A 26,217-nucleotide genomic window follows, 5' to 3' on the forward strand; every position below is an offset into this window, starting at 1 on the left:
AAGCTATTTATTTTAAAATAGTTTAATATTTTAGAGATTATAAGGAAATAAAACTATATATTAAAGTATATTTTTAACTATATTAACTTAATTAAGGGGAATACTTTTAAAGTAATATATTTTCTAACTTATAATATTATTTTAAATAATATTACTATTTTTAGCCCTATTAAATCTTAATCTATTATAATTTAAAAACCTAAAGCTAAATATCTATAAGTTAGAATTTAAAGCTCTCTTTAAGTTAATTCTTTTAATCTATTTTTCTTATAATTAGCCTCTTAATAGCTATTTTAATAATTCTCTTAAAATATAATAAGTTTATTATTTTTTTTAACTTATTTATTTCTTTTAAATAGTTAGTAATAAGAATAAGAAATTAAGTCTTAATATTTAGATATCTAAAAGGTTTAAAGTAATAGAGGATTATTAATAAAATAATAAAAGCTTAATTAGAAATAAAGTTAGAGGTTAAAGCTATAATTATAGCTTTATAAAAGTTTTTAAATTTAAATTATTAAATTAAAGTTATTAAATTAAAGTTATTAAATTAAAGTTATTTAATTAAAATAGCCAAATTAAAGTTATAAAATTAAAATAATTAAATTAAAATAATTAATACTTTTTAAAATAATTAATCTTTATTTCTATAACTATTTAACTATAAAACTTATATAGTTATTACCTATTTAATTAGAATCTATATCTTTTAATATAACTATAATCTATAGGTATTTAGACTCTATATAGTTACTTATAAGAAACCCCTAGGTACTAATAGTTTCTAACTATATAGGTATCTATAGGTTATATACAGCCTAGATAAGGGGGCTCCCTTAATAGGCTGTAGGTCTAGGGTTGAGCAAATAAAACCCTAGTTCTCATTCTGAGATACATGCGGATTTATAAAATTTAAGTTAGCAATGCTATGGGTGATGCTGTCGAGGTTTCCTGCAAATGGCTGCCCGAACTTTTCGATTGGCATAACAGCTAAGGCTTGGGAGATAGATCCGATAACATTGACGAGGAAGCGGCTTTGGGGTACTCCAAAGTCGCGGACTGGCGAAATTTCGATCTTGACGGTTTGTCCCTGCTAAAGAAGTTGTGAAATAGTCGCAGAAAACCTGCCAAGAGCAGAGGGATGAAGCACTGCGGGCGACATCTGTAGCACTGTGAAGTCAGGGTTGATCTCGGAAGCTGCAACGGACTCAACGATGTCTAGAGGCGCGAAGAATGACTCTTTGGAAGGCATTTTCGTGTTTTCGGCACTCAATCGGAAGGTTGAGTTCTCACCAGCTACCAAAGCAACGAGGGCGGAACCTTCTGGTGGCCAACTTGGAGCAACGAGTCTGCCCAAGTTGAAGTCGTCAATGACGGTCTTGAGTGACCCGTCAAAGACAGCACATTGGGGGTTTTGAATCTAAGATCACTGTCAGTAAACCATGTGTTCAATTTCATGGATATCTTTCGTAATTTGGGCGTACCCTCCAAGTCATGTGACGACTCTCGTCAAAACCAGCTCCGGCCAAGACCTTAAAGCCCATTTCAGTGAAGCCTTCCAGTGGACCGAGAACGTTGGGAGTCAGATCGCAAACAGAAAGCTCAGATGATTCGGAAAACATTTTTTCCTCCCGGAATTTGTTCCCTGACAGAAGATGTGACATGATTGGCATGACCGTGACCGTGTTACCTTGGACACATCGACCAAACCGACAGATATTTCCAGGGAGTTCAGCGTAACCTATCATAAGAGTAAGCAAGTTTCAAACATCATAAGTTCGATGAATTCTTGCCTGAAAACTTGGCATAATTGATGCAAAACTCTGCCGAAGCAGGCCGGACCACCGTGATATCGTCAATCTCAATCACCTCGGCATCAGCCAGTTGCCCCATATGATGCAGGGACGAAAAGTGCAGTAGCATCTCTTCTGACTCTACGTCGATGTCCGAAGTTTCGGTCATTCCGGATGTCTCGGCCTCCCAAAGGAGTGTATCTGACCGGCACGACGAGTACTTAGTGATGGTCAAGTGCGGCTTGTTGATACAATTTTCACTCTCAGCGTGAACCTCATGCACCCACGCAACGTATTCATGAAAAGCCATGGTACGGTCCCGCATCACAATCCACTGGTTCTTCTCGAAAGTGAAGTCCAAACGCTCGTCGTCGTAGTGTGTATCATCAAATGAGGTTTCCGGGTACATTGCCTAAATTGGCATTGGCGTTAGTAATTCGGAGCTTCTGTTGGCGAGTATTCCCTTACATCGCATGAGCATCTGGTGCGCATTATCAAACCTCGGGTCAATGTTGTGGTCAGTTCCGTCTCCTGATAGCTGTTCCATTCCTGTTCGTCCTTGTTCCACGCATCCATGAGCTGTCTGGTAACATCCTCACCACCACCCACCGGACTTTCACTTTTCAACATGGGTAGCGACTGGTCGTCCATATCCATGATGTCACTGTCATCGACGTCGTTGCCATTGTCGTCGTTGGCTGGGTCCACGTAAGGCAGGGGTGAGGAAGCAGGCCCTTCTTGTGGGGTTGAAGAGATGCCACTTGCTGTTTCGTAAGAAGACGAACTAAAGCGTCTAGTTCGAGGGAATGCAGCTGCCCTAGAAGTACGGACGCTGTTGGTTGGTCTGATGGTCGGAGGTCGTGGTGCCAAAGCTGGGGTGGGTGAACCGTAAAATGCAGAGGGTGCATCTCGACATACCAACGCGAAGTATGTTTCTGCGGGGTCGAGATCGTGGAAAGTTGCAGAACTTTCAGAAAGGCCGACCTTTCGGTGTTCACACCGGCAAGATGCCTCTGAAGCAGCAACATCTAGGCATTGCGTTAAGATCGATCGTTCTACGAAATGGGGATCGATTGACTTACTCGTGGATTTGACGAGCTCTTCTCTCCGATTCTCACATGAGCTCATTGCGTGGAGAGCGACGATGCAGAAAATTCGATCCTCGTAGTATTTGGATGCAACACCTGATGAAGTCCCGATCCACGTTACTTGGAGAGCGTTACCTCCAGAGTAATTCGCTATTTGAACATCTCTTGGAGTCTGATGAAGGCGTTCTCTTGCTTCACGTCGGAGGTCGATCGCTTCCATTGGGCTGATTTGGAGATGGCCCCTAAGATCGTTGACGGCCAGCTCGAAGAGGTCTTCGACGACATGATCGCAAGCGAAGGCGCTGGCTTCTTGGCCCCCTTCCAATGTGGTAAGTTTGGAAAACTCACATGCACTGTTCTCGTGAGCTTTGCCAAAATCAAGCCATTTCCGGTGAATGAGTAGAGCTTTCTGCTCTTTCTTGTAGTGAAGGTTTATGCCGATGTTTCCGCCGTTGACGAAGACCGGTGTCACGCTACGCAGCCTTGGGTCCATCGACAAGACTGTTCTCAACATCCTCTCAACACCAGCAGCAAAAGGACTCGAGATAGGTGGAATAGGGCTGGAAGATTCAAAAAGATGAAGCCGCTGTTCTTCTGGCGTGCGAGCCAGCGAAAACCTTCTGAGAACCTTCCAAAGTCTGTTCGGGAGTTTCCTTGGTTGTTTCTTGATGTCGTTTGTGATGATATCGGCCTGTCGGTCAGTCTTCATCTAATCAGTACGCATGTTTTCGCATACCTGAGGTGCATACTCAGTAGTTGTCTCAGGATCTTCCGAGTAGAAAAACTCGCCCGGCGCATCCGTTCTCAACCGCCTCCAGATGAGCCTAGCAGTGTGTTCTGAAATTGCGTCCTCAACCCCAAAAACATCTCCATAATCCGAATTGCCGAACAACGCAATGTACTTGGGCACGAGATCGCCCCCGTGTTCTTCGTGCTGCATGGCGGCTCCCCAAATATCAGCTAACATCAAGGCCTTTTCCTTGCTGTTAGTTAACTGTTCTCGATCGCGGCTGATTTCTCCCTCGGCAAAGTTATAGCCGTAGTGGTATCTCTTGCCTCCGGCTCCGTTGTGTTTGACTCGTAGACTTTTCAGGTAGATGCGGCCAGCAAAACGCTCATCCAGAAGGAGATCTCCGTATTCAGTTCGAATCATGGCGTCCGGAGGAGGGCCCTTGATGTCGAGAGACACAGCTATCCAGTCGTTGAACTGGTCCTCGGTGATTCTGTCGCAGATGTCACTAGGCCTGTTGTAAATCTTCACAACGACATCTTGATGAATGTAGGCCTTGAGAGAAGCCCTGGGCTTGTTCGTCGTTTCTCTTTCCAAGGCGGCCTTGTCATTCTCGACCTTTCTGTCGGTCGCGGGTCCAATACTGCATGTAAATCGGTCTTGATAGACACCTTTGAAGGAGAAATTCCATGACGCAGAACTTGATTTGATCTGAAAGCGTCGGTTGTTGCGTAGCATTACCAGAGCGGCAAGCTTGAAGCCTTCTCCATGAGTTCCTACGAACTTGTCATCACCGTGCTTTGTCGTGCCGCCAAGGCTCAGATTCTGCATCGTGAGAGCGGCGTTGAAGTTGGCCAGTTCAATGCTTCCTTGTTTTCTCTTGAATCGAATGAAGCCTAGCAATTCACCTTCTGGGCGTATCTGGCGGCGAGTTCTGGAAGTCTCAGGACTGGGCGCATTGGGGGTTGGGCGATGAACGGTGATCTGGATTTCGTTTTTCGTTTCGTGCAAATGCGTTACGAACGAGCGGGGATCCAAGCCATAGGACTCAACGATACCATCCTTCCTGCTTTCCGTTAGCATTTTATTTGACAGAGGCAGGTCTTCCACAGTATTACCAGTTCTGTATGATCTCCCGCAAGCTGTCTGCGCAATTCCACTTCGGAATGTAGCTCCTGCTGAGGCCTAGCGGATGGCTGCCTTTCCGGATCTTGTCGGCGTCATCTTCATCTTCCGGGAAGAGTTCCTCGAATTCGTAATCATCAATTACAGAGCTAGAGTCAGAGTCGTCGTCCATTTCTCTGGGAGGTGCAGGTCACGCTGTTACAAATAAGAGAGCATCGGCGTAAAAAAGCTGCTTAGTTTGGGGACAAACAGCAACCAGGCTGGAATTCGTCACAACCTACGAGCCAATGCAGTCCTTCGCAAGCACAGATTCATAGAAACTCCACGAGGAAATGAAGGAAAGATCCTCAGAAAGTCAGGCAAAAGGGTGGAAAGATGGAAAAGATGGCTGAGAATGAACAAGGGTTGCGGTGCGGCGGAAATGGAGGGCAGGTTGGATAGCAGGATTTTGCTTTACCTTCAAGTCTACATGTGAAGACTTGTGCCCATTCTTCTCGTTCGTTTTCACAGTGTGCCATCGGCGTAAATTAAGGGTCAATACATGTAGCTGGTGGATCCAGGAACTAGCTGAACACCAACCAACACGCAATAGGAACAAATAAGAATCCTTATATTACTCAGGGGTCCCCTGTCATTTCTCTCAAAAGGGGCTTACTTCAGTTGGAACCAGTTTGGAGTCAGTTTGTGATTATAAATAGGTAGATTTCATAGTGACATGCTATAGAAACCTACATAGTTAATATAAAATCCGCACCCTTTTGTAATTCCGTTCAGTTCTGGGCGGGATTGGAGCAAAGACATGGCTTTATGCCAGTAGATATATTTAAGACTAGGGGCTATAAGGATTCTATTAAGTCCGACTTTCTACTATACTTGCCAGCTCTTAGCTGACAGGGCGGAATCTGCGCCTAACACTGTGTGGAAGATAGATATGATCTTGCGTCTAGGATAATCAAAAAGATGCACATAAAGAGGTATTGAGAAGTGTTGTAGGGATCTCACAGTTCTCGGACTTGTATAGCACTGTCCATGGTCAACTTCTGATCACATTGTTCTACTTTTGGTTTACCCTTGCGTACCTCTGTAGTAACCGTTAGTCTTTGGCTGCACTTCTGCTACATTGTATCAAATTGGCATATCGAGGAGTATGTTTAGAAAAGGGGAATTTAAGCAATAGTTGATATCAAAACAACGGAACGGGTGCATCTCCACCGGACCACCAGGACCTTTGTTTTCCAGCCTATGTTGCAACAACAGGCCAACGCCTCGAGCTTGTTTGTGAAATTACTTCGATTTCCACGATAAAGCTCACATCTGTATATCATATTTGTGAGTGCTAGCTGAGCAAGGATTTCACTACTGTGATGATTACTGTGATGCCGCCACAAGCGGGCATTGATGTTGCGGGAATGAGACCTCACTAGGAAAACATCGAAAAATTGACAGGAAAACGATATCTCGGGCGCGGTATCATGTCGCGTGGTCTTCGAGTGAGTGCATCATCCGATCTGCAAGCAACGCTCGGAACAAGAATGACTGGCTTCAGGTTTCATCTGTCATAAAAGCCACTGAAGAGAACCGAGATAGAAGAAGATAGTCAAATTCTTAGCAGACTCAAGAAAAAAGAAGTATGTCCGTGAAGTGTGAAGTTAAACCAAGATAAACCCATCCAAAAACTCCAAGCCATATCCCCCATAAAACCCGCCTGGTATCTATTTCTTGACCTTGAGGTCGAAGCGGTCAAGGTTCATGACCTTGTCCCAAGCAGCGACGAAGTCCTTGACGAACTTCTCCTTTGCGTCGGAGCTGGCGTACACCTCAGCGATGGCACGGAGCTCGGCGTGAGAGCCGAAGACCAGGTCGGCGCGGGTGGCGGACCACCTCTGCTCCTTGGTCTTGCGGTCGGTGCCGACCCAGGCCTCGCCGTCGTCGCCGCTCTTGGCCCAGACGGTGGAGATGTCGAGGAGGCTGATGAAGAAGTTGTTGTTCAGCTGGCCCTTGGTGGAGGTCAGGACGCCGGTGTTGGAGCCGTCGAAGACGGCACCCAGGGCGCGGAGACCACCGACGAGGACGGTAAGCTCAGGGGCGGAGAGGGTCAGCTGGGCGGCCTTGTCGACGAGGATCTGCTCGGTGCGAGCGCGAGCGGTGCCGCGACCGTAGTTGCGGAAGCCGTCGGCCTGGGGCTCGAGGTAGCCGAAGGCGCGGACGTCGGTCTGCTCCTGGGTGGCATCGACGCGACCAGCGGTGAAAGGAACAGTGACCTCGACACCGGCATCCTTGGCAGCCTTCTCGACGGCAGCAGCACCACCGAGGACGATCAAGTCAGCGAGGGAAACCTTCTTAGAGCCGGTGTTGAAGCCCTCCTGGATCTTCTTCAAAGCAGCGAGAACCTCCTTGAGCTGGGTAGGGTTGTTAGAGACCCAGTTGACCTGGGGCTCGAGAGCAATGCGAGCACCGTTGGCACCACCACGCTTGTCGGAGTTGCGGTAGGTAGAAGCAGAAGCCCAGGCGACGGAGGTAAGCTTGGAGACATCAAGGCCGGGGGCAGCGAGGATATCGGACTTGAGCTTGGAGATGTCGGCATCATCGATCAGGTCACCCTCACGAGCAGGAAGGGGATCCTGCCAGCCGAAGGTCTCCTTGGGGATCTCAGGGCCGAGGTAGCGAGAAACGGGGCCAAGGTCACGGTGGAGGAGCTTGAACCAAGCCTTGGCGAAGGCATCAGCGAGCTCTTCCGGGTGGTCAAGCCAGCGCTTGGAGATGTTCAGGTAGGAGGGGTCGTTGATGAGAGCCAGGTCGGAGGTGAGCATAGTCGCCTTGCGGAACTTGGTAGAGTCGAAGGGATCGGGGTAGTCGAGGGTGCCGTTCGCAGCCTCCCATTGGTGAGCACCTGCAGGAGACTCGACAAGGACCCATTTGTTGTGCAGGAGGGATTCGAGGTAACCGTTGGACCATCTGCAGGTACAGGGGTTAGCGTTGATGTATCACTGCATAATCACCCGATGGGTAAAAATAGATTTTCACATCTTTTGCCTCCTGCAGTCTCTCTCAACGTCTTTTTAAGACCTTCTCATATGGGCGAGGACGGCATATGAGAAAAAGCCTCAAGTATTGAAGCCAAGACGAGACCGACATGGAGGGATATGCAGAGGTCATCTCATTCATCACTTACTTGGTAGGGGTCTTGGTCCAGACGACCTCGAGACCACTGGTCATCTGGTTGGGGCCGTTGCCCTCACCAACGCTGTTGTGCCAGCCGAGACCCATCTCGCCGATGTCAGCAGCTTCCGGCTCCTTTCCGATGTTTTCTGTTGCATTACAAAGTTAGCAGATGTTCGGCAATAAGCGGTGAAAGAGGTGGAACAGCATGTCACTAGCTCCGGAAACCAAACGGAAAAGCACTCACCACTCTTGACGGCGCCATGCGTCTTGCCGAAGGCGTGTCCACCGGCAATGAGAGCGACGGTCTCCTCATCGTTCATTCCCATGCGATCGAAGGCCACGCGGATGTCCTTGGCCGAGGCGGCGGGGTCCGAGCTGCCGTCGGGACCCTCAGGGTTGACGTAGATCAAGCCCATGTGGGTGGCACCCAGAGGCTTCTCGAGCTTGTCGGCGCGCTCGTTGATATTGGTGCTGCCGTTGTAACGGACATCGTTGCCCTTGGGGACGAAGGTCGTCTCGCCACCCCAGTAGACGGACTCATCGGCCTGCCAGGTGTCAGGGCGGCCGCCGGCAAAGCCAGCGGGCTTGAAGCCCATGGACTCGAGGGCGACGTTGCCGGTCAGGAGATACAAGTCCGCCCATGAGATCTTGTTTCCGTACTTCTGCTTGATGGGCCCTGTAGACGAGAGGATGTTAGTCTCCGCAACACCGCACGCGAGATCAATAGGCTAAGCAGAAATTCTCCACCAGCGAGACATCCCGTCCCTCCACATTCAATGTCCCAGCCACCGAGCCGTGAGGTGGCTAATGAGTCGATGATGTGAAGGGACAGGGATGAAAAGCCGCCTCTAGCCATTGAGATCGAAGGAGTTGCAACATGACTTACACAGCAGGCGACGAGCCTTGTCGAGGTTCTGGTTGTCAGGCCAGGAGTTGAGTGGAGCGAACCGTTGCTGGCCCTGCAAGAGTCCAAGATTAGTAAACGCCAATCCATAAGACGAATAAAAGTGATGCAGCGTGATAAGATGCAAACGACGCTGGGTCCATAATTGTGTGCGTGTGGAGAAAGGAGATGCTTTAGCAGCTCTTGGCTCTGGACCGGGGATAGGACAAAATACTCCGCCTGACCAATTGATCTCCCACGCGAGGCGGGAAAAAGGAAGGAAAAAATTCGTGTGAAGTGATAAAGATGGAGATGCAAAGAAAACAAGACAGGGGATAAGGAGAATTTGGAATCATCGGAGGGGAGTCGGAGGCCCGGAGAGCGGGGGCAAACCGAAGAGGTGACGAAAGGACAATAACGGCTTACCATTCCACCGCCACCTCGGCCGTCGATGGCGCGATAAGTGCCGGCGCTATGCCACGCCATGCGGATGAAGAGGCCGCCGTAGTGGCCAAAGTCGGCCGGCCACCAATCCTGGGAGTCGGTCATCAGATCGTGAAGATCCTTCTTGAGAGCCTCATCTGTGATTTGTTAGTGTGGTGTTTTCCACGTGAACATCGGGTTGAAACTCACAGTCGAGGGAGTTGAAAGCAGCCGTGTAGTCAAAGTCGCTGTCGTACGGGTTTGTGGCCGCCTGGAACTGACGGAGAACGTCAAGTCTAAGCTGGCAAGGCCACCAGTCGTGGCTGCGAGTGCCGCCGCCGGCCTGGTTGCTGATGGTCGAGCATCTTCCGAAGCCCTCGGCGGTTTCTCTCTTGGGAAGAGAGCTGCTGACGCCGCCATCGCGTTTGGCGAAAGGGCATCCTTCAGCGGTGACGACCGGCAGCAGAGCTGATGCCGTCAACAGCAGGTTTGACAGTTTGGCGTGCATGGTGGTGATGAAGAATTGGACTGGTAGTCCAAAAAAGAAAAGACAGGTGAACCCCGAGATCAAGTAGTCGACTCGAGGACAATGATCGAGATGAGTTGGTCCGGGAGATTGCTCAGAAACAAGAGTCTAGAAGATGGGACGAACCCAGGCATATGTATGAAACCCGGCCGCCACAACTCTCGTCGACCAGACCAGAACCTGTAATACACACCGACCAGGACCCTTTGTCACTCACGTGGGAAGGGAAATATTTTGGTTCCAGCGTGAGATCCACGATTAGTAACAAGTGGTACCAAGGCCAAGTCTGATGAGGCCGATTTCTTGTCCTTCCCAAAAGCTCATGTACCTCTCTCCCAGGCTGACGGGGGCTTGGTAATAAGCTTCCTACAACGGCAGTCATGTCGGTATTGCCCTCTGCAACCCCAATCACAAAAGGCGAACCAGACAAAGTGTTTAGTGGTACCTAGACGAGTCTTTGCCAAGTTGAAAAGGAACCCCTGCAAGGGCGAGGGCGTGCAGAGGCTCGCTCGCAAGGAAATGCAAGGTTTCGATCCAAAATAAGCGCTTGACTTGTACTGCATTGTACAATCTCCTTTGATTGGGATGAGCGTTTACAAGTCAGCGTACAAAAAGGCCCCCGGTCTTGTTTACCCGCTTTAAACACTTTTTGGGAGGGGATTGTCGCTAGCCGAAGGGCCATCTGGATGAAACCCCACGCCCATCTTCTATGGAGTTGGACGAGGATTTGCTCAGAGCAGCCGGGATGACCTTGGGAGAGCTGGGATGAGCTGGGATCGGCCTGTCCACCGGTCCGTAACAGGCATAACGTCACAAATCCGGGGAGCTATCGTGACTGTTGGATGCGGGCCGGTGCCAAGTCACTGGAAGAGTAAGGTGGTACTCGAACCAATGGCGACCAATTGTGTCATGACAGTTTCCAAGCTGCAGAATCCACTCTGAATATAATAAACTTCGCCCCCCTTTGCTCTGTATCCATTCTTGTACACATCATTGCTGTCTAGAGACAGCTAGAGATGCCGTAGTCGGATCATTTCACCGGCTGGCGGAGGAACCCGCGCGCTGCGGCCTAATTGAAACCTCCGTCGACGTCGACTACAGATCCATACGCCGCATACTATGGCAGTACTTCTGTAGCATTCAAGAGGAGAACCCTGTTAGCCACGCCGAAAACCTGCCAATCCAGGCACATGTTGCTATGGGGAGTTGCACAAGCTAAAGTTCCCAACCCAAATCGAATGATGCCGCACATGGGACGAAGGAAGCTTTTCATCAATCGTGCATTGACTCAGCCCTATATCCTTTCTGCCCGTACTTTGTGGTGTACACTACTCCTTACTCTTTACTGGATGTACTGTACGTAGTTTCGGGGGGAACGTCGTTGGGGAAAACTTGGAGGTTCTGCTGAGGATCTGGACCCCCGCGCCGCCCGCTCATCCGTCGGACTTGGGCGCCGTTGACAGGTGCAGAACTGTTTGATGTTTGGGTTTCCCAGCCACGAAGCCATCCCCGACTGGGAAGCTAGATTCTTGACATGCAGGACCACCGATGCACTGGACCTGTCGGCCGAGAATCCTGCGACCCCGGGAATGCCCGGGTTAAGCGACCCTGTGTGCAGCGTTACAGTAGGCAAATGAGTGTTGTGATAGAGAAGAGTACGTAGTCGCGAATAATAGTCCGTACAGCCACGACAGCTATAGCTGCCAAGAGCTCTTGGCGGGTGGCTTCTCATCACATGCAGAGTGAGCATGAGTCTCTCATGAGCAAGGTGAGCAAGGTGAGCATCTGAAATCTGACGTTGGTTAGTGGCTGCAAGCCTGCAAAGGATGTGATCGCTTGCGCGTTACCGCCATGTTCGAGCTCACTATTTCTCTGGGCAAGTTGAATTTTTGGAACTGCGCAACGTGCACCCCTGCATCGTCATCTTGGACCTTGGAGTCTCGGCCGACACCCACTTGCCGACGTTCCAATGGCATCGGACCACCTTGGTCTCGGCATTCGAAAGTCACGGAAACAATGCCTGCTTTAGTTCGTCCCAGTCCCAGGCGCCCGCGGACAGCTTGTTGACATAACAAGCACTACAAATTGAGCAGTTCGGCTAGCTTGGAAGTTCGCGGTCCTCTTGTGGCCCGGTCAATAGCAAAGTTTCCGTAAGATATGGTATCGAATTCTGAAATGAGGGGGAAATTCTGCGTTTGGTAATTTCACTTCATCTCACACCACCATATGGTTGAACTTACCAATGATGAATCATACAACCGTGCCCCTCTGCACTATCATTGACGCAAACCTTCAGACGATTATTGCTTGTAAACCACCATCTTTCTACTGGATGCTGATGGTGTTCCGAGCCATTTGCTCCGGGCGGAAATGAATCAAGCATTCCTAATTGACTTCAGTTCTGCAGCGAAGGATCGGTGATTCCCGGCATGCTGTTGAGGACGGTCCAGGTATGGGCATGTGATGAGACGGCTTCGTTCTCGTTGACTCTAATTCACATTCTTATTCGGCTCCGAAACTCTGTTCAACTATCACTGACTAGAACCATAGAATGAAACGCATCGGCCGAGGTTACTTTGGAAGCACATTGCATCCGATACCTGAGCGAACCACAGTCGTGGCAGTGAGAACGATGTTCTGCCCATTGGGAAATCAGTTCGCTGCTTTGAAGAAGCTGGTGCATCCGGAGTTGAGCGTTCGGATCTCCGAACACTCCTTGGTACAAGATCTGTTTTGTGAATTATTGTTCAGTTTACCTAATCAAAGACCTTCAGTAAGAGGTCATTACACCATCTCCTTATGATGCCCTACAAGAGACACTATTCGAAACAGCAGACCAGCTCGACATTGCGAAACCGAACATATGCACTTCCAAGCCTTCACACCCTATGTTGATACATGCATTTCGCAGTGGCTGCCAGGAGGAAAATGGGCCATTCTGCGGTCTGAGTACTGCCTCGTCGCCTCCCGAACGGGAGCCGGACACGTCGTTCAAATCGCTCAATGTGACCTGTAGGTCACCATCATCAGCACACTGCATGAACATTATGTCTCGAAACGACTACACACCATAATTAGAGCCTCATCTAGCATTTTCTGAACACCATCCAGCGAATCGGCAGTGTCCATTATCTCACATCCAACGTGCACGATATGGTACGGCTGACTTCCAATTGGTTCACCAACTCAGCCATCTGTGTGACGTCAGCGTGAGCAGCCATGCCTCTCGTTTCGCATCTGTAAAGTCAACTGTATACTTCTGCATACTCATATTGGGATTTCTTCTATTTAGAGATAGCCTACCTCAGGAGACATTCTCTGTAGAGCCGCGTTGACGTTTCAACTGTTTAGCTCGTGTCTGTAGTTACTCAGACATCTAACCCTCAAAAAAAGGAAACGCTGCATCTTGCGACAGTCTTGAGTCTCAAGTGAACGAGTATAATTGTTTGTATCACCTTCCTTCATGTGACGAGTCCAGAATCGTTTCTGTTGAGGTTCTGTAGTAAGCACGCCGACTTTCTTCCACTATCAAGTGAACTTTGTGTGGCATTCTTTGTAGGCTTCATATGGGTTGATGTCCAAAATCATCTGTTTTAGTCATGTCAGACCGAAAGATGAGCCCGATACCTCGAAGTAACTCCGCAAATAACTAACAAGCAATTGGGAATTGGTAATCAGAATCCTCCGCCTACCTACCATGGCGCAGCAGACTCTAGCGGCGTACTAGGATTGCGGGGTCCTCGGCCAGCTCCTCGACCATAAGAGCGCCAAGTGAGGCTAGTACCAGCAGTGTAAGACAGGCCTCAATCTCACCGCGTCTTTAGGATTCCGAAGGATGAGGCTAGGCCGGCAGGACGGCTGTCAGCTGGATAACTCCGGCCGCCCACCGGCGCCCCACATTTACTCCGGAGCCGATTAAACGAAAAAGAAAAAGTCCGTCCGTCCGTGTTCCCGGCCCGGCGCGCTGGGAAGGCCGGGCTAGTTTAGATCCAAAGTTTCGAGTCATGTGCCTGGCCCGCCAAACCAACAAAGCGGGCCGAGAAGCCCCTTAAACAATGCAAGAAGAACGCTGTTTCTATCTTAATAGCAACTACCAACTCGTTTCATCCGAATGAATTCTTAGGTCAATTACTTCGAAACTGGGCACAAATCGATATGGGATGACTCGGTGCCCGTCCTTGGCGCGTGCTCAGGGGCATTCTTTCAGCCTTACTTTCAACCGTGATGGGTCATGGAAGCATCGCGTATTTTTTCCCATGATAGAAGTGCCAAGCAACATAGCCATGATTTGTCAGTGGCCTCTATTTCTGTCCAAGAGTAGCATTGAAGACTATTGTTGCCGATTAAATCATCTTCTCTTGGAACTTGTTTTACAAATATCACCGGTTACCCTCATTCAACTCCCGTTTGTCCCCTGAGCGCAGGCCGCGTTCTAGACCGTCAATCAACTCTCGTGCTACCCGCGCGGGCTCTCCTGTTCGACCGCTGGTGGTCTCCTCCTCGAAGCTGCAACGGCGGGTCCACCAGTCCAGCCACGTGTCCGCCCTTGCGCCTTCTTTGGCCCGTAGCAACCCAACGCTGACGTCGATGACGTCAGGTCGCCATTTGTCGTGCCAGAAGACCGTCGCGCCGCATGTACCACAAAACTCACGATGTACGCCGGGGGAAGATTCGTAGGTTTGCAGAATGCCAGACGGAAGTGTCCCAAAGTCAAGAGGCGTGATCGTCTGTTCCCCGTTGGAAGCAGCGACGTGAAAGAAGATGTTGCTTCGAGGGACGAAGGTCCAGGTCTGGATTTCGAAGCCGGAGATGAGTCGACAAGAGCGGCATGCGCATGTTCCTGCGAGGTACTTTGTGCCATTTGCGCGAATCCACCACTTATCGCGGTTTGGATTGGCCATAAACTCCGAGGAATGCGAACATGCAGCGTACTGCAGATCCGGGTAGCCGGAATGAGGGATGTAACTTTCTTCATTCGGGCGGGTGATGTGAAAGCTGACGGTCCCACACGCGCATGTGGCTGGCAGGGCGTCCGGAGGCGCAAGCGGTGACACTTCTGGTAGCACCTCTCTTGCTGTGACTTTTTGGAATCCATCAGCCAAAGACTGGTTGACGGTTTCCATTGTTCGGTTGCCGATTTTCGGGAGCCATAGGGAGATGCCGCCGTCATTGGTGTCACCCACTGAGATGTGCCTAGCGTAGCGTGTGTCGGTGTCAGACATATCGCTAGCAGCTTCGTTGATTACACCGGTTGCCGCTTCCCATTGTTCCTCTGCGCCCTGGGTCTGGCTTCGAAAGGTATGGCAGCCGCAGGCTGAGCAGAAGTATCTCGTGCGACCATCGGCACCTCCGTGAGCTGTAGTGCCACGAGAAACATCCGGCCGTGCGATTGGATAGTAAGATGTGCACAGAACCCCGCTTGAGTGCCGTTCTATGTCGCTGTGGTCGAGTGACAACTCCAAAGCACCGGACTCGGGGCGCCGCAGCTCAACTTCCTGGGAAGTCGCCCCGCACAAGCAGGAGACATGCATCTTCAAGGCAATGCGAAGATGGGTGGTGACAAGAAAGAACGGTGAGTCGGGTGGGAAAAGAAAGACGCAGGAACCGAGTAAATAGTGGAAGGCATCACGATAACGATTCGGCGTACAACGTCGTCATTTGTCCTTTCGTCGCATCCCCGCACGTAAGATCCGGGCCAACCGGAGCCGGATGGTCCAGCCGGAAGTGGAGAATCCGCCGAAGTTTCGGCGAAAGTTTCCATATTTCTCGGGTCCGCCCCGCTCTAGGTTGCTCTGCCGGGTATTCGGCCCTCGCGCCGGTGTACCGGCATCTAGCCAATGAAAGTACAGGTTGAAATTTGAAGTTCCGATGTGAGGAGACCTTGCCGTGGCGAAGTTCATGTACCTTACAGGCATCATGGAGAATAGCCTCAATTGCTCTTCGCTGTGGCTGGTGATTAAATAATGAGGCGGTCGAGGAAAAGCTTTACCGACGGTGCAAGAGCATGCGATGTCAGTTATCCCCTGACCGGATATGTTAACGCGAACCGACAATCCATCAGCTACCAGATCAGCGAAAGAATATGGCAGCGAATGCAAGTTTAGATATTTTTAATCATACACTTCCCCGGCTATAGGCTGCGTTTTTGCATATAACCATCTTTTGATCTTGCCTCATGAATTAAAAGTATGTCTGACGATTGAGCTCGCGTTGGAAAAATTAAACACACGAAACATGGCGGTAATATCCTCGGAGCATGACTCTGGCAGTTCTCTGGCCCACGCGCTTGTATGCGTATGTGTCGTTGGCGTGAGTGAAACCTACCAGATGTTGCAATCACGGCCACAGGAAGTAGAAAGCTAACAGGAGATTGAAGGCTCTCATATGGAGCTTGTGGACTGTGGTCTACAACCTGTATTTCCATCCGCTTGCTCGATTTCCAGGACCGATTCTTGCTCGGGTGTCACCAATCCCATACGTCATTGCTCTCGTCAGAGGACGCATTCCCTTCTGGGTAAAGGCGTGTCACGATCAGTACGGTCCCATCGTCCGCGTGTCTCCAAACGAGCTATCTTTCGACAATGAAGTCGCATGGAAGGACATCTACGGCAGTCGGCCCGGTCACAAGAACTTCCACAAAGACCCGATTCATGTGGGCAGCATACAATCGGTACCCGGCGTCTCAACGATAACGATGGCCAACGATGCAGACCATGCACGGCAACGACGAGCGCTGTCACATGCATTCTCTACAAAAGCTCTGCTGGAGCAGGAATACATCGTCAAGTCGTACATCGATGTGTTCTCACGGAAGATGCAGGAGTTCGCCAAGCTGGGAAAACCGGTGAATGTGGTTGATTGGTTTGCGTACACCACCTTTGACATCATCGGCGATATGGCTTTGGGAGAACCGTTTGGCTGCCTGACTAATGGTAAGCTAAACTCAAGACCAATAACTTTCGGGGAAACAGACAATTGACAGTACTATGCAGAGGACTTCCATTTTTGGGTGCCGATGATCAGCTCATCGATCAAGGCTGGCGCTTTTGAACAAGCCACAAGGCGACTCGCAGAGGCCGATGGTTTCATGCAAAAGCAGTTACTGAAGCTGATTCCTCAACGCATCCGCACTACCAGGATTCAACATTTAGAGTATAGCAGAGAGAAGATCTTGAAGTAAGCCATCATTATCCTATGAAACATTGGTCCTGAGTGCGCTGACACAATTGCAGACGTATGGCACAGTCTAGCTCAGATCACAAGGACTTTCTCTACTATCTTCTTAAGCAACAAGAGAGCGGATCCATTAATCAAAACGAAGTCATCGTGAATGGAGCGCTGTTCATGTAGGTTCCACGATGGATGACTGCAAAAGTGTGTGCCTGACACGTTCAAATGTAGCATTGCCGGGACAGAAACAACAGCTGGTTTTCTTGCCGGGCTTTTCAATCAACTTCTTCGGCACCCAAGAGTGTTGAACAAGCTTACAGAAGAGATCCGGTCAAACTTCTCATCCGATGCTGACATCAACTTCGAAGACCTGGTCAAGCTACCATACCTCAGTGCCGTTATCGACGAAGGCCTGCGAATCTTCCCCTCTGCGCCAATTGGCTTCGTCAGAACCGTGCCTCAGGGCGGTGATACCGTGGATGGAGAATTCATACCGGAAGGTGTACGTGACCTTTTGGGCCCAAACGGTAAATCGAGATTCTGGCTGACATTTTGGACAGACCACCGTTTCGGTGCCCATGTGGGGTGCTACTCATAGCGAGAGGAACTTCAAAGATCCATATACCTTTCTCCCGGAACGTTGGTTGAACAGGGAAGGAAGTTCCGACAAGTTTGGGGCTTCGAATGCTTTCTCTCTCGGACCAAGAGGATGCATTGGGCGCAAGTATGTTTCCAGATGCGAAGACGATGATAACCAGACTAACTTTAGACGTAGCTTATCTTACATGGAGATGCGCCTGATCATTGGCAAGCTCCTGTGGCATAACGACTTGCAGTTCCATGGAGATAACGATGCTTGGGATCCTGAGAAAGACTATCCTGGACTTACGGTCTACAACAACTGGATGAAGCCAGGATTGTGGGTGAAATTGACGCCAAGGAGCGGTTGATGATTTCGAGTTGGCAATATCTAGCAGTAAGGCGCCTTATTCGCCCTACAGTGACCGCATCTATCTGTTTCAAGGATGTGAGCCAGGGAAGATATCACGCTCAAATGGAAACCCTACTTTATTCTCATAATTGCTTCAAGAAAGTTTGGAGTGATTCTGACTCCAACGCAGCTAAGTTACTGCAGTATGCCGAAGGGCCGGAGGGCGTCGGTAAAAGACCGAGAATGTGGGGCCGGAGACCGAAAGTACGACCTGTGGCTGACTTGCACCATCGACTCGACGATGACGTGCTTGACCAAAGGACGATAATCGTCAGACTCTCGCTCATGATACGTCCATCGTAGGCGGAGCTTCCGCCTATTATCGGTAATGGGTGGATGCTACCGTAGGAAAGGCTCTGAAATTTTCACCTTGGCGAACGATTTTGGGAAGTCTCGCCAAAATCACCGGTGCTGGGTGCTCGAGAGTTGGAGATGATGTGCTCGACGCGACGGGCCCTGTCATGCAGCATGATTCGATTGATAAACGTCAAATCCCCATCGTTCATCCATGAAGACACGTCCGTGAATACTCCCACTTTTTAAACAATTCCGACATTATGACCAACGTCAACGAGAAAGGGGCTGTGGAGGCCCCTACGACAGACATTTCGCCTAGTGCAGAGAAGAGGCCCGCCTCGATCACTTCCGCTCCGGCTGTTTCAGATCCGGACAACACCGCGAAGCATCAGCCCAAGTCCGGCGCCGATGCCGCTCTCGAATTGCTCAACGAGACCGGCCCTCTGGGCCATGCCGTGGACCCGGAACTCAACCGAAGACTGAAGCGCCGCATCGACACTCACATCATGCCCCTGATCTGCATCGTCTACTTCTTGCAGTACATCGATAAGACAGCAATCTCATACGCCAGTGTCACCGGCATTCAGCAGGACACGGGCCTACATGGGAATCAGTTCAACTGGGTGGCTTCCATCTTTTTCTTCGGCCAACTGGCGTTTGAATTCCCCACCATTCGCCTCATCCAACTCTTTCCATTGGCGAAGTACACCTCGGTTAACATTATGCTCTGGGGTCTGGTCTTGGCCTGTCTCGCGGCTTGCAAAAACTACGCCGGTCTCCTCGTTTGCCGTTTTCTCCTTGGTGTCTTCGAAGCTGCAGTCGTGCCTGCTTGGGTCCTTTTCACATCACAGTGGTACACCAAGCAGGAACAGGCCTTCCGTGTCGGCATCTGGTTCTCCGTTTGCGGCGCTGCCCAGATGTTTGGTGGCTTTTTCGCATACGGTGTAGCCGTACACGTTGGGAAGGACCCAAACGCGCTTCTCCGCGGGTGGCAGGTCATCTTCTTGTTCCTCGGTCTCCTTACTGCTGTGGTGGGCATCGTGTTCTGGTTCATCATGCCCGACTCTCCGGCCTCGGCCGCCTTCTTATCTCAAGAAGAAAAGGCTGCTCACCTGGAGCGAATCCGTGACAACGAGCAAGGTATCGGGTCTCAGCAGTTCAAATGGTCGCATGTCAAGGAGGCTTTGACGGATACCATGACCTGGCTCTACGCGTTCTGGATCTTTGCCGCCAACATCCCCAACTCGATCGCCACCAGTTTCGGAAACATCCTCGTAAAAGGCATGGGGTACTCGAGCGAAGAGTCGCTGCTCCTGGTCACACCTCTTGGCGCGTATGAGATTGTTGCATTGGTCGGCCTCACGTGGCTTGCCATGAAAACCAGACAACGGCTGTACTGGTGCATCGCCGGCCATATCCCCGCCATTGTAGGTGCCATTCTGATGGCAACAACTTCCAAGGTACCCGCACTGATCGGATACTACACTTCGGGAGGTATTCCGATCGGATGGACGACGATCTTGGGTCTCCAGTCCTCCAACGTCGCGGGTTCCACCAAGAAGGTAACTGTGGCATGTATCGGTACGATCGCGTACACCGTGGGGAACATCATCTCGCCCCAGACTTTTCAGGCGCGAGATGCGCCCAGATATCTGCCCGCAAAGATCTCAATCTGCATCATCTATGTCTTGGTTACCGTGGACCTGTTCGTGATGCGCTGGGTACTGGACAGGAGGAACAAGAAGAGAGATGCTGAGAAGGCGGCGTTAGGGGACGCCCACCATGCTGAGCTTAACCATGAGTTCTGGGACTTGACGGACTTGGAAAACAAAGAGTTCAGATACGAGTTGTAACTTGTTCTATAACACTAATACTATTGTTGAGACTGTCTGCTTTAGAGCACTGAGCCACTCATTCGTGCACGACATAGTCATCTTTCATTACTTGCTTGCACATACTTTTATGCACATACTTCGACCATCCCGCTTTCTTCATCTCTCGTTGGGGGTATCATTATTATCATAAATCGTTGACTGGAGCGGGAGTCTCCGTCGTGCTTTTGTTGGTATGCACACAGTATGTACACTGAAATTGTTTGCTCGAGTGCTTCTCAGACATGTTCGACGCTGCTGTTAAGTCAGGAGAGCTGAATTTGCAGCAATTTTCAGAACAGGTCTTACTATGATCTGTTGCTTTTCGTCGACACTGTACGATATGAAAATGCGAGTTTGGAGCCGCACATGTCCCGTAGTATGCTCGACGGTAACATCGGACGTGTTTGTTAACTTTTCCGGACCGGTTCTTGAACGCCTGGGTGCCCCCTCTATCAAATCTGATGCAGTGGCGTTGCCTCGTGGGATATCGTTCATACTGGGTCTGTAACTGGTTCTGTAACGAGGCTTGTGTTTAGTGTCGACGGTTTCGTTTGAGCGGCTGCTGGTAGATCCTCAAGTCGTTGACAGTTACAAGATGACATCCGTGTAAAGGCCAGGAGCTTGTTGAGCACCGCGAACTCAACCTTAAGCTTGATTCCATAAACTAGCGGTTTACTCGTTGTTTGAAACACGAAGTAGTCCATGTATTCCAGAACGCATAAGGAAATGTCGAGTAGGAAGACGAGCACAAACATGCTGATTAAGTATGCCAGCAAAGTCTTGGCTTCCCTTCCTTTGAACTCGAATAAAGATTTGAAGTTGTGAAATCCCATGCGAACGAAAATGCCGGTGATGATGGTTTCCTGTACTGTGAAGACCATCAGGGAGACTTTCTCGAAAATACTGAATCGCTTGGTCCACAGTGGTGTGTCGATTCCGGACCAGACTAGTGAAAATAATACCGTTTGCGGAATATGGACGAGACAAACGGTGGTGATTATCATAGCGAGAACCAGCTTGATCGTAAGTCGGTTGAAGACAACGAGATGTAGCCTGGAGTACATGACAACGGACTGCCCGGTCACCATCATGTACCATCCGACGTGCGCAAACGAACCAGGTATAGGCGTTCGTTGTGCTTGAAGATATCGGCCCAATCCCCCGCAGGCGTGGAAGAGGATGCCCGTATTGGCAACCAACATGCTCCAGAAGTATCGGCCGCGTCGGCGTCGGAACGTGGTGAAGATGAGAACGTATATTTCGATCGCATTGTACATGCCCGCCGTGGCGAGGGCCGTAAGGGCGATCTTGTCAGCCTCCGACAGCTTCTCGCCAATTGCCCCTTGAACCTGCGCCATGGTTCGAGTCGAATGGCGATGGGGCGGTCATCCGGAACGGCGCGACAGCCGCAGTGGATACTCGGAGGACTTCCGCGGGATGTCGCCCCGTCTGTTCTAGTCGATATTCGATGTTAACGATCGAGAATTATTGCCCCAGTCAAGAGATCTAAGTCCGAAACTGGGACGGCGGGGCCGTTAGAATACATGTAGAAGAGTTGTCGGACCGCTTTGACAGCGTGCGCGGGTTTCAGCCGAGAACCCTTCTTCCATTATTGTTCTTCCCTTCCGAACCACCGCATAAGGTTTGACAAGGCGAGTCATTGAAACAGTCCGCCACATGCGCCAAGTAAGTTAGAACTGCTCGGTATCGCTCTCACGTGGCTGACCGAGGGCAGACTTGGTGTGCTGTAGTGTCTGTGCTGGTGAGGGGACTGACCGCGCTAGGTCTGGGCGGTCGAGATGCTGCATGTTGTACCAGGCTTTGCCCTGCTCGATTTGCCTGTGCTTGCCCATCAAACCTGTTGATGTAGACTTCATCCTGGTTCTCATAGTGAAATTTGCCGGGCCGGTGGACTCCCGCGCGTGCCGTTGTTTTGTCGTCCGAGTTGATGGTGGACTCAGGAACGGATAGACTGGGTCGCAAATGTGACATCACCAATTCAGGCGGAGACTACGGAATACTCTGTCCAAATTTCTGTGAGATAGTTTACTTTTGGCTCAATTAGCTTTTGAAGCAGAATATCTGAGCATCTTCTTTATCCCCATTAGGTTCTTCCATGCTTGCAGCTTAGGATGAAGTATCCAATCATCATGTTGTGAAAAGGATCATACCTCTATGACTTACATACCTCTGTTTTGGAATATTCCAAGTCATAAAATGGTCAATGGCTGAGACCTCTGCAGGTAGTTACTCGGTCTAGATTGGACATTGATGAGCTACGGTGAAATTTTATCTTGGGCTCAAAGACAGGCCTTGACGTTGAGCCAGTATTCATTCTTAAGTTGGTAGTTTTTGATGATATTGAGCTGCGACTTTCACCTAGACCTTGGAAGTTACTCATAAAAGGGCTAACGATACCACATTCGCAGGTTCACTACCCGCAGAGCAAGAGTCCAATATGAGGTGGGAGTATCGTCCGGCTCTGAGTTAGCTTATAGCAGTTTACCAATGCGAGTTCTTCTGTACTTTAACACAATTCTACCACTTCAGCCCGTACTATCCCTCAATGCAGCAAATGGATACAAACAACAGTCGTAAGAGTCCAATACAACATGCTAAAGAAGACTTTTGTTCGAGTAGAGGAACCAGAAGGGTATAAATAGCCCTGGTTTCGTCTTAATCGCCAATTGGGATCCTACAAATGACTTGTCAAAGGTTTATAGAGGGCCCAACATGGAGTTCAGCGGAAGCCCAATCTTCGTGGCCTGCAGCGCCGGGGGTGCCAAGCAGCCTGTCCGTTAAATTGCAGATGAATTTTATCCGTAGCCTCTCATAAGAAGCAGAAATGATAGGCAAACAAGCGCATCTTCTGTTTGTGCCGGTTGTCAGGAGTTCAACTTCATCCAGAGCGAGATGCCACGTATGATCTCCAGTCATCTCTGTCTGGTGCTTTCTGTGAGTGTGGTCGATAGCAGCGACAAGAAAAGTATCAACTGCTTCGAACAGAATCACGTCATGGTTTCAATTTTAACATATCTTTGCTTGTCTTGAGTCCATTGTCAGACCCGAGCTACGAACCTTTGCCGAGGTCATATTTGTACATGCGCACCAATGGAGTGTGGAGGCTCGTCAGGAAATGAAGGCTTCAAGCCATTTCAGTCATAGTTAAACATGTCGTCGAAGCAACTGAATTAGGCTACGTTATGACGGATATGAATCTCAGAGAAAAGTTCTTAACGAGAATCCGAGGAAGCTCACGTACTGAGTATCTTAGAGAGTGTAGAAGCGGGATGCATTCACAAAATCAATGCGAAAGAGCGTTCGCTCGCTCCGGAGTAGATACTTCTCTAGTGAAGTCTGAACGAACTTGGTGGAACAGGTCGTCGCCATTGATGACTATGAATAGTTCCATTTTGATCGAGTCTATACCGATGTTGAATTGGATGTGTTCATTGTCCCCGGATTGGGCTTTTCACGGTGGCCTTCTAGTGACTCTCCTCCGTTGCGATATGTCATCGATAGGGAAGTCATCCCATTGTCACAAACTCACTCCTAGTGACCATATATGTAGTAAGATCTGTAAATATAGTGGACTTTGGAAAGCTACGATCGAGAAGGCCTAGCCATCATCTAGACTTGACGTAGATACCTCGTAATAGATATTTCCCCTGACTAGCTGCTAAATCCTCGAACTTGGAACTGTCTCGGTCAAATCTCGATTTCTCAGAATGTCTCTTAGAGCCCGAGCATTCCAAATTCTACAGCGATAGCCATGTGATCTTTTGACTTCCAGCGTTTTGTAGTAATGTGCGTCTGTGGCACGCTCTTCGATGCCGAGGCTACTGTAATTAGACTGGAAACCCTGCAAAATTCATGACGTTCTGTTGAAATACTGATAAACGTTCAGAGATGGGAGGACGAAACAATGATACCGGTTTCCTAGGTCGACCTCCACCCACACTTTAGCATCAGAGTCTTCCGCAAACCGGAAACCGAACGCTTGAGCAGAACAACACGTCACAGCGGGACCCGTGTGGCACCTCTCCAAGACATTATAATCAACATTTATAAGCGCCATGGCCGTGATTCCGCGTACTTCTTGGCTAGAGTTGGAGAGGTAACTTTTCTTTGACGTTTTCGAATGGCTTGGTCACAAAATCAAGTAAATCTTGGCCAAATTCGCAGCAATTCATCTCGACATTTCTAAGCACCGTGGCCATCGTCTCCAGCTCAAATCCTTAGCCAGAGTTGGAGACGTAGCGTCTTCAGGTCAATTCCTTGGCCAAAGTTGGAGACGTAGCGTCTCCTTACGTTAAATGTGACAGATCTAATGTCGATCAAAATAGTGGAAAGTTAACGTCGTATATCGATATAAGACGTCGTCCGAATCTTAAATCCTACATCTCGTTTCTTCATGCAACCGAGTCACCATCAACGGCAAGAAAGAAGACCAACCCAAATCCCAATCTTCTCTCACCCTCCAACTCCAAGCGAACATAAACTACCAACATGGCGCCTCCTACTACCACCCGTGGCTGGCGGATTAAAGGCACCGCTCCCGACGACGGCTCCGCGGCCCTGTCCTGGGAGGACTCTCAGCAGCTCAAGACGCCGTCCGAGCACGACGTCGTCGTCAAGTTCCGCGCCTGGTCGCTCAACTACCCCGAGATAGCCAGTAAGTAACACACACAAAGACACACCCACCGACCCCGAGATTCTGACCCCAGCCAAGTCGCGACGGGCATCTACCCCTGGAAACCCGACAACCCAGCCGACATCCCCGGCTCCGATGCCGCCGGCGAGGTCGTCCACGTAGGCAGCGGCGTCGAGTCCCTCGCCGTCGGAGACCGCGTGATCCCCGTCTACTACCCGCGTTTCGACTCCGGGCCCGCCCCGACGGAGGAGACCGGCGTCGGCATCTGCGGCCTCGACGCCCCCGGCGTCTTCCGCGAGCACGCCGTCTTCCACGAGCGCGCGCTGGCCAGGGCGCCCGCGAACCTCTCCTACGAGGAATCCGCGACCCTCCCCTGCTCGGCACTCACCGCGTGGAACGCGCTGTACGGCTACGCCCCCATCAAGCCCGACTCCTGGGTCCTCGTCCAGGGCACGGGCGGAGTATCGGTCTTCGCGATCCGCTTCGCCCTCGCCGCGGGCGCTACCGTCATCGCGACCACCTCGTCCGACGCCAAGGCCGCCGTCCTCCGGGCGATGGGCGTCCAGCACGTCATCAACTACGAGCGCGACCGGGAATGGGGCAAGATGGCACGCGCGCTGACGCCCAGGGGCCTTGGCTGCGACCACGTCATCGAGGTCGCCGGGCCCGCGACGATGCGGCAGTCCTTCCGGTGCGTCGCGCGCGGGGGCGTCATCGACGTCATCGGGTTTCTCGCCGGACAGACTCAGGCGCCTGAGGATCCGACGTTCCTCGAGCCGCTGGTGCGGGCTTGCATTGTGCGCGGCGTGGAGGTCGGGAGCCGGGAGCAGCTGCAGGATATGATCAAGGCCATCGAGGCGCGGGATATCAAGCCGGTTCTGGATGATGCCAGGTTCTCGCTGAAGGAGCTGAAGCAGGTGTACAAGAGAGTCTGGAACCGGGAGCACTTTGGAAAGGTTGCCATTTCCGGCATTTAGATCTTTCGTTTTTTCATGTCTCTAATAAAAGGCCATTATTGAACTTTTCATCGGGTGCGTTTTGTGTGCAACTTCAATAGTATGAGAGCCAACGTCTCCAAGAGGTGGTCTCCAAATCGCGGGTCCAGGAGCAGTGTCTCCAACTTCCGCTTTCAACCCCCTACCCACAAATAAGACGCCGCGTCATTAATGGGGAAGGCTTTTTCTTTCTTATCAATTATCAAAGTAACATTTGTAGAGTTTCTATCTTTTACTAGGTATTAAAAGTAACTAATATGTTACAGCGCCGGGTAGAGGAACCATCAGTCACGCGCCGCTACACGTAACCCCATCTTATTAGCAAAACGTACTGCTATTGAGTGGAGTAAGGCAAGATAGCTGCAGCTTGAGATAACTACTTGGCATGCGGGGTTGAAGTCGATGGGTAGGATTCTGTGGTCAAGTCATGTTCAAAAAGTGATTGGTTCGCGGGTCTACTATCCTGTAAGAGCCCAGTTGGGTATTGTTTTCCTACAGCCGTTGAT

The 26,217-nt window shown here is 50.2% G+C and overlaps 8 protein-coding genes across 8 annotated transcripts; 3 read left to right on the forward strand and 5 right to left on the reverse strand.

The window, feature by feature from the left end:
* Positions 1–1,093: 1,093 nt before the first annotated feature.
* CkaCkLH20_06101 (uncharacterized protein) lies at positions 1,094–1,622 on the reverse strand (the record flags this gene model as incomplete). The annotated part of the gene is made up of 2 exons (XM_038888818.1): positions 1,094–1,420; positions 1,485–1,622. The coding sequence occupies 2 exons, from the start codon at positions 1,620–1,622 to the stop codon at positions 1,094–1,096; spliced, it is 465 nt and encodes a 154-aa protein (XP_038745619.1).
* Positions 1,623–1,770: 148 nt separating this feature from the next.
* CkaCkLH20_06102 (uncharacterized protein) lies at positions 1,771–4,908 on the reverse strand (the record flags this gene model as incomplete). The annotated part of the gene is made up of 7 exons (XM_038888819.1): positions 1,771–2,205; positions 2,262–2,553; positions 2,625–2,665; positions 2,712–2,821; positions 2,876–3,572; positions 3,618–4,677; positions 4,730–4,908. 7 exons carry the CDS (start codon positions 4,906–4,908, stop codon positions 1,771–1,773), a joined length of 2,814 nt encoding a protein of 937 aa, XP_038745620.1.
* Positions 4,909–6,448: 1,540 nt separating this feature from the next.
* CkaCkLH20_06103 (catalase/peroxidase HPI) lies at positions 6,449–9,712 on the reverse strand (the record flags this gene model as incomplete). Its single annotated transcript, XM_038888820.1, has 6 exons — positions 6,449–7,691; positions 7,909–8,044; positions 8,143–8,574; positions 8,785–8,857; positions 9,208–9,362; positions 9,415–9,712. 6 exons carry the CDS (start codon positions 9,710–9,712, stop codon positions 6,449–6,451), a joined length of 2,337 nt encoding a protein of 778 aa, XP_038745621.1.
* A 4,397-nt stretch (positions 9,713–14,109) lies between these two features.
* On the reverse strand, positions 14,110–14,952 carry CkaCkLH20_06104 (glutathione-dependent formaldehyde-activating enzyme; the record flags this gene model as incomplete). Its single annotated transcript, XM_038888821.1, has 1 exon — positions 14,110–14,952. The coding sequence occupies one exon, from the start codon at positions 14,950–14,952 to the stop codon at positions 14,110–14,112; it is 843 nt and encodes a 280-aa protein (XP_038745622.1).
* Positions 14,953–15,964: 1,012 nt separating this feature from the next.
* On the forward strand, positions 15,965–17,850 carry CkaCkLH20_06105 (benzoate 4-monooxygenase cytochrome p450; the record flags this gene model as incomplete). Its single annotated transcript, XM_038888822.1, has 7 exons — positions 15,965–16,024; positions 16,107–16,662; positions 16,723–16,906; positions 16,963–17,076; positions 17,132–17,402; positions 17,461–17,624; positions 17,676–17,850. 7 exons carry the CDS (start codon positions 15,965–15,967, stop codon positions 17,848–17,850), a joined length of 1,524 nt encoding a protein of 507 aa, XP_038745623.1.
* A 598-nt stretch (positions 17,851–18,448) lies between these two features.
* Positions 18,449–20,041, forward strand: CkaCkLH20_06106 (major facilitator superfamily transporter; the record flags this gene model as incomplete). The annotated part of the gene is made up of 1 exon (XM_038888823.1): positions 18,449–20,041. One exon carries the CDS (start codon positions 18,449–18,451, stop codon positions 20,039–20,041), a length of 1,593 nt encoding a protein of 530 aa, XP_038745624.1.
* A 512-nt stretch (positions 20,042–20,553) lies between these two features.
* CkaCkLH20_06107 (uncharacterized protein) lies at positions 20,554–21,420 on the reverse strand (the record flags this gene model as incomplete). The annotated part of the gene is made up of 1 exon (XM_038888824.1): positions 20,554–21,420. One exon carries the CDS (start codon positions 21,418–21,420, stop codon positions 20,554–20,556), a length of 867 nt encoding a protein of 288 aa, XP_038745625.1.
* Positions 21,421–24,571: 3,151 nt separating this feature from the next.
* CkaCkLH20_06108 (uncharacterized protein) lies at positions 24,572–25,693 on the forward strand (the record flags this gene model as incomplete). The annotated part of the gene is made up of 2 exons (XM_038888825.1): positions 24,572–24,737; positions 24,795–25,693. 2 exons carry the CDS (start codon positions 24,572–24,574, stop codon positions 25,691–25,693), a joined length of 1,065 nt encoding a protein of 354 aa, XP_038745626.1.
* Positions 25,694–26,217: the final 524 nt, after the last annotated feature.

Source organism: Colletotrichum karsti (assembly GCF_011947395.1).
Source record: "Colletotrichum karsti strain CkLH20 chromosome Unknown Scaffold18, whole genome shotgun sequence".
NCBI lineage: Eukaryota > Fungi > Ascomycota > Sordariomycetes > Glomerellales > Glomerellaceae > Colletotrichum > Colletotrichum karsti.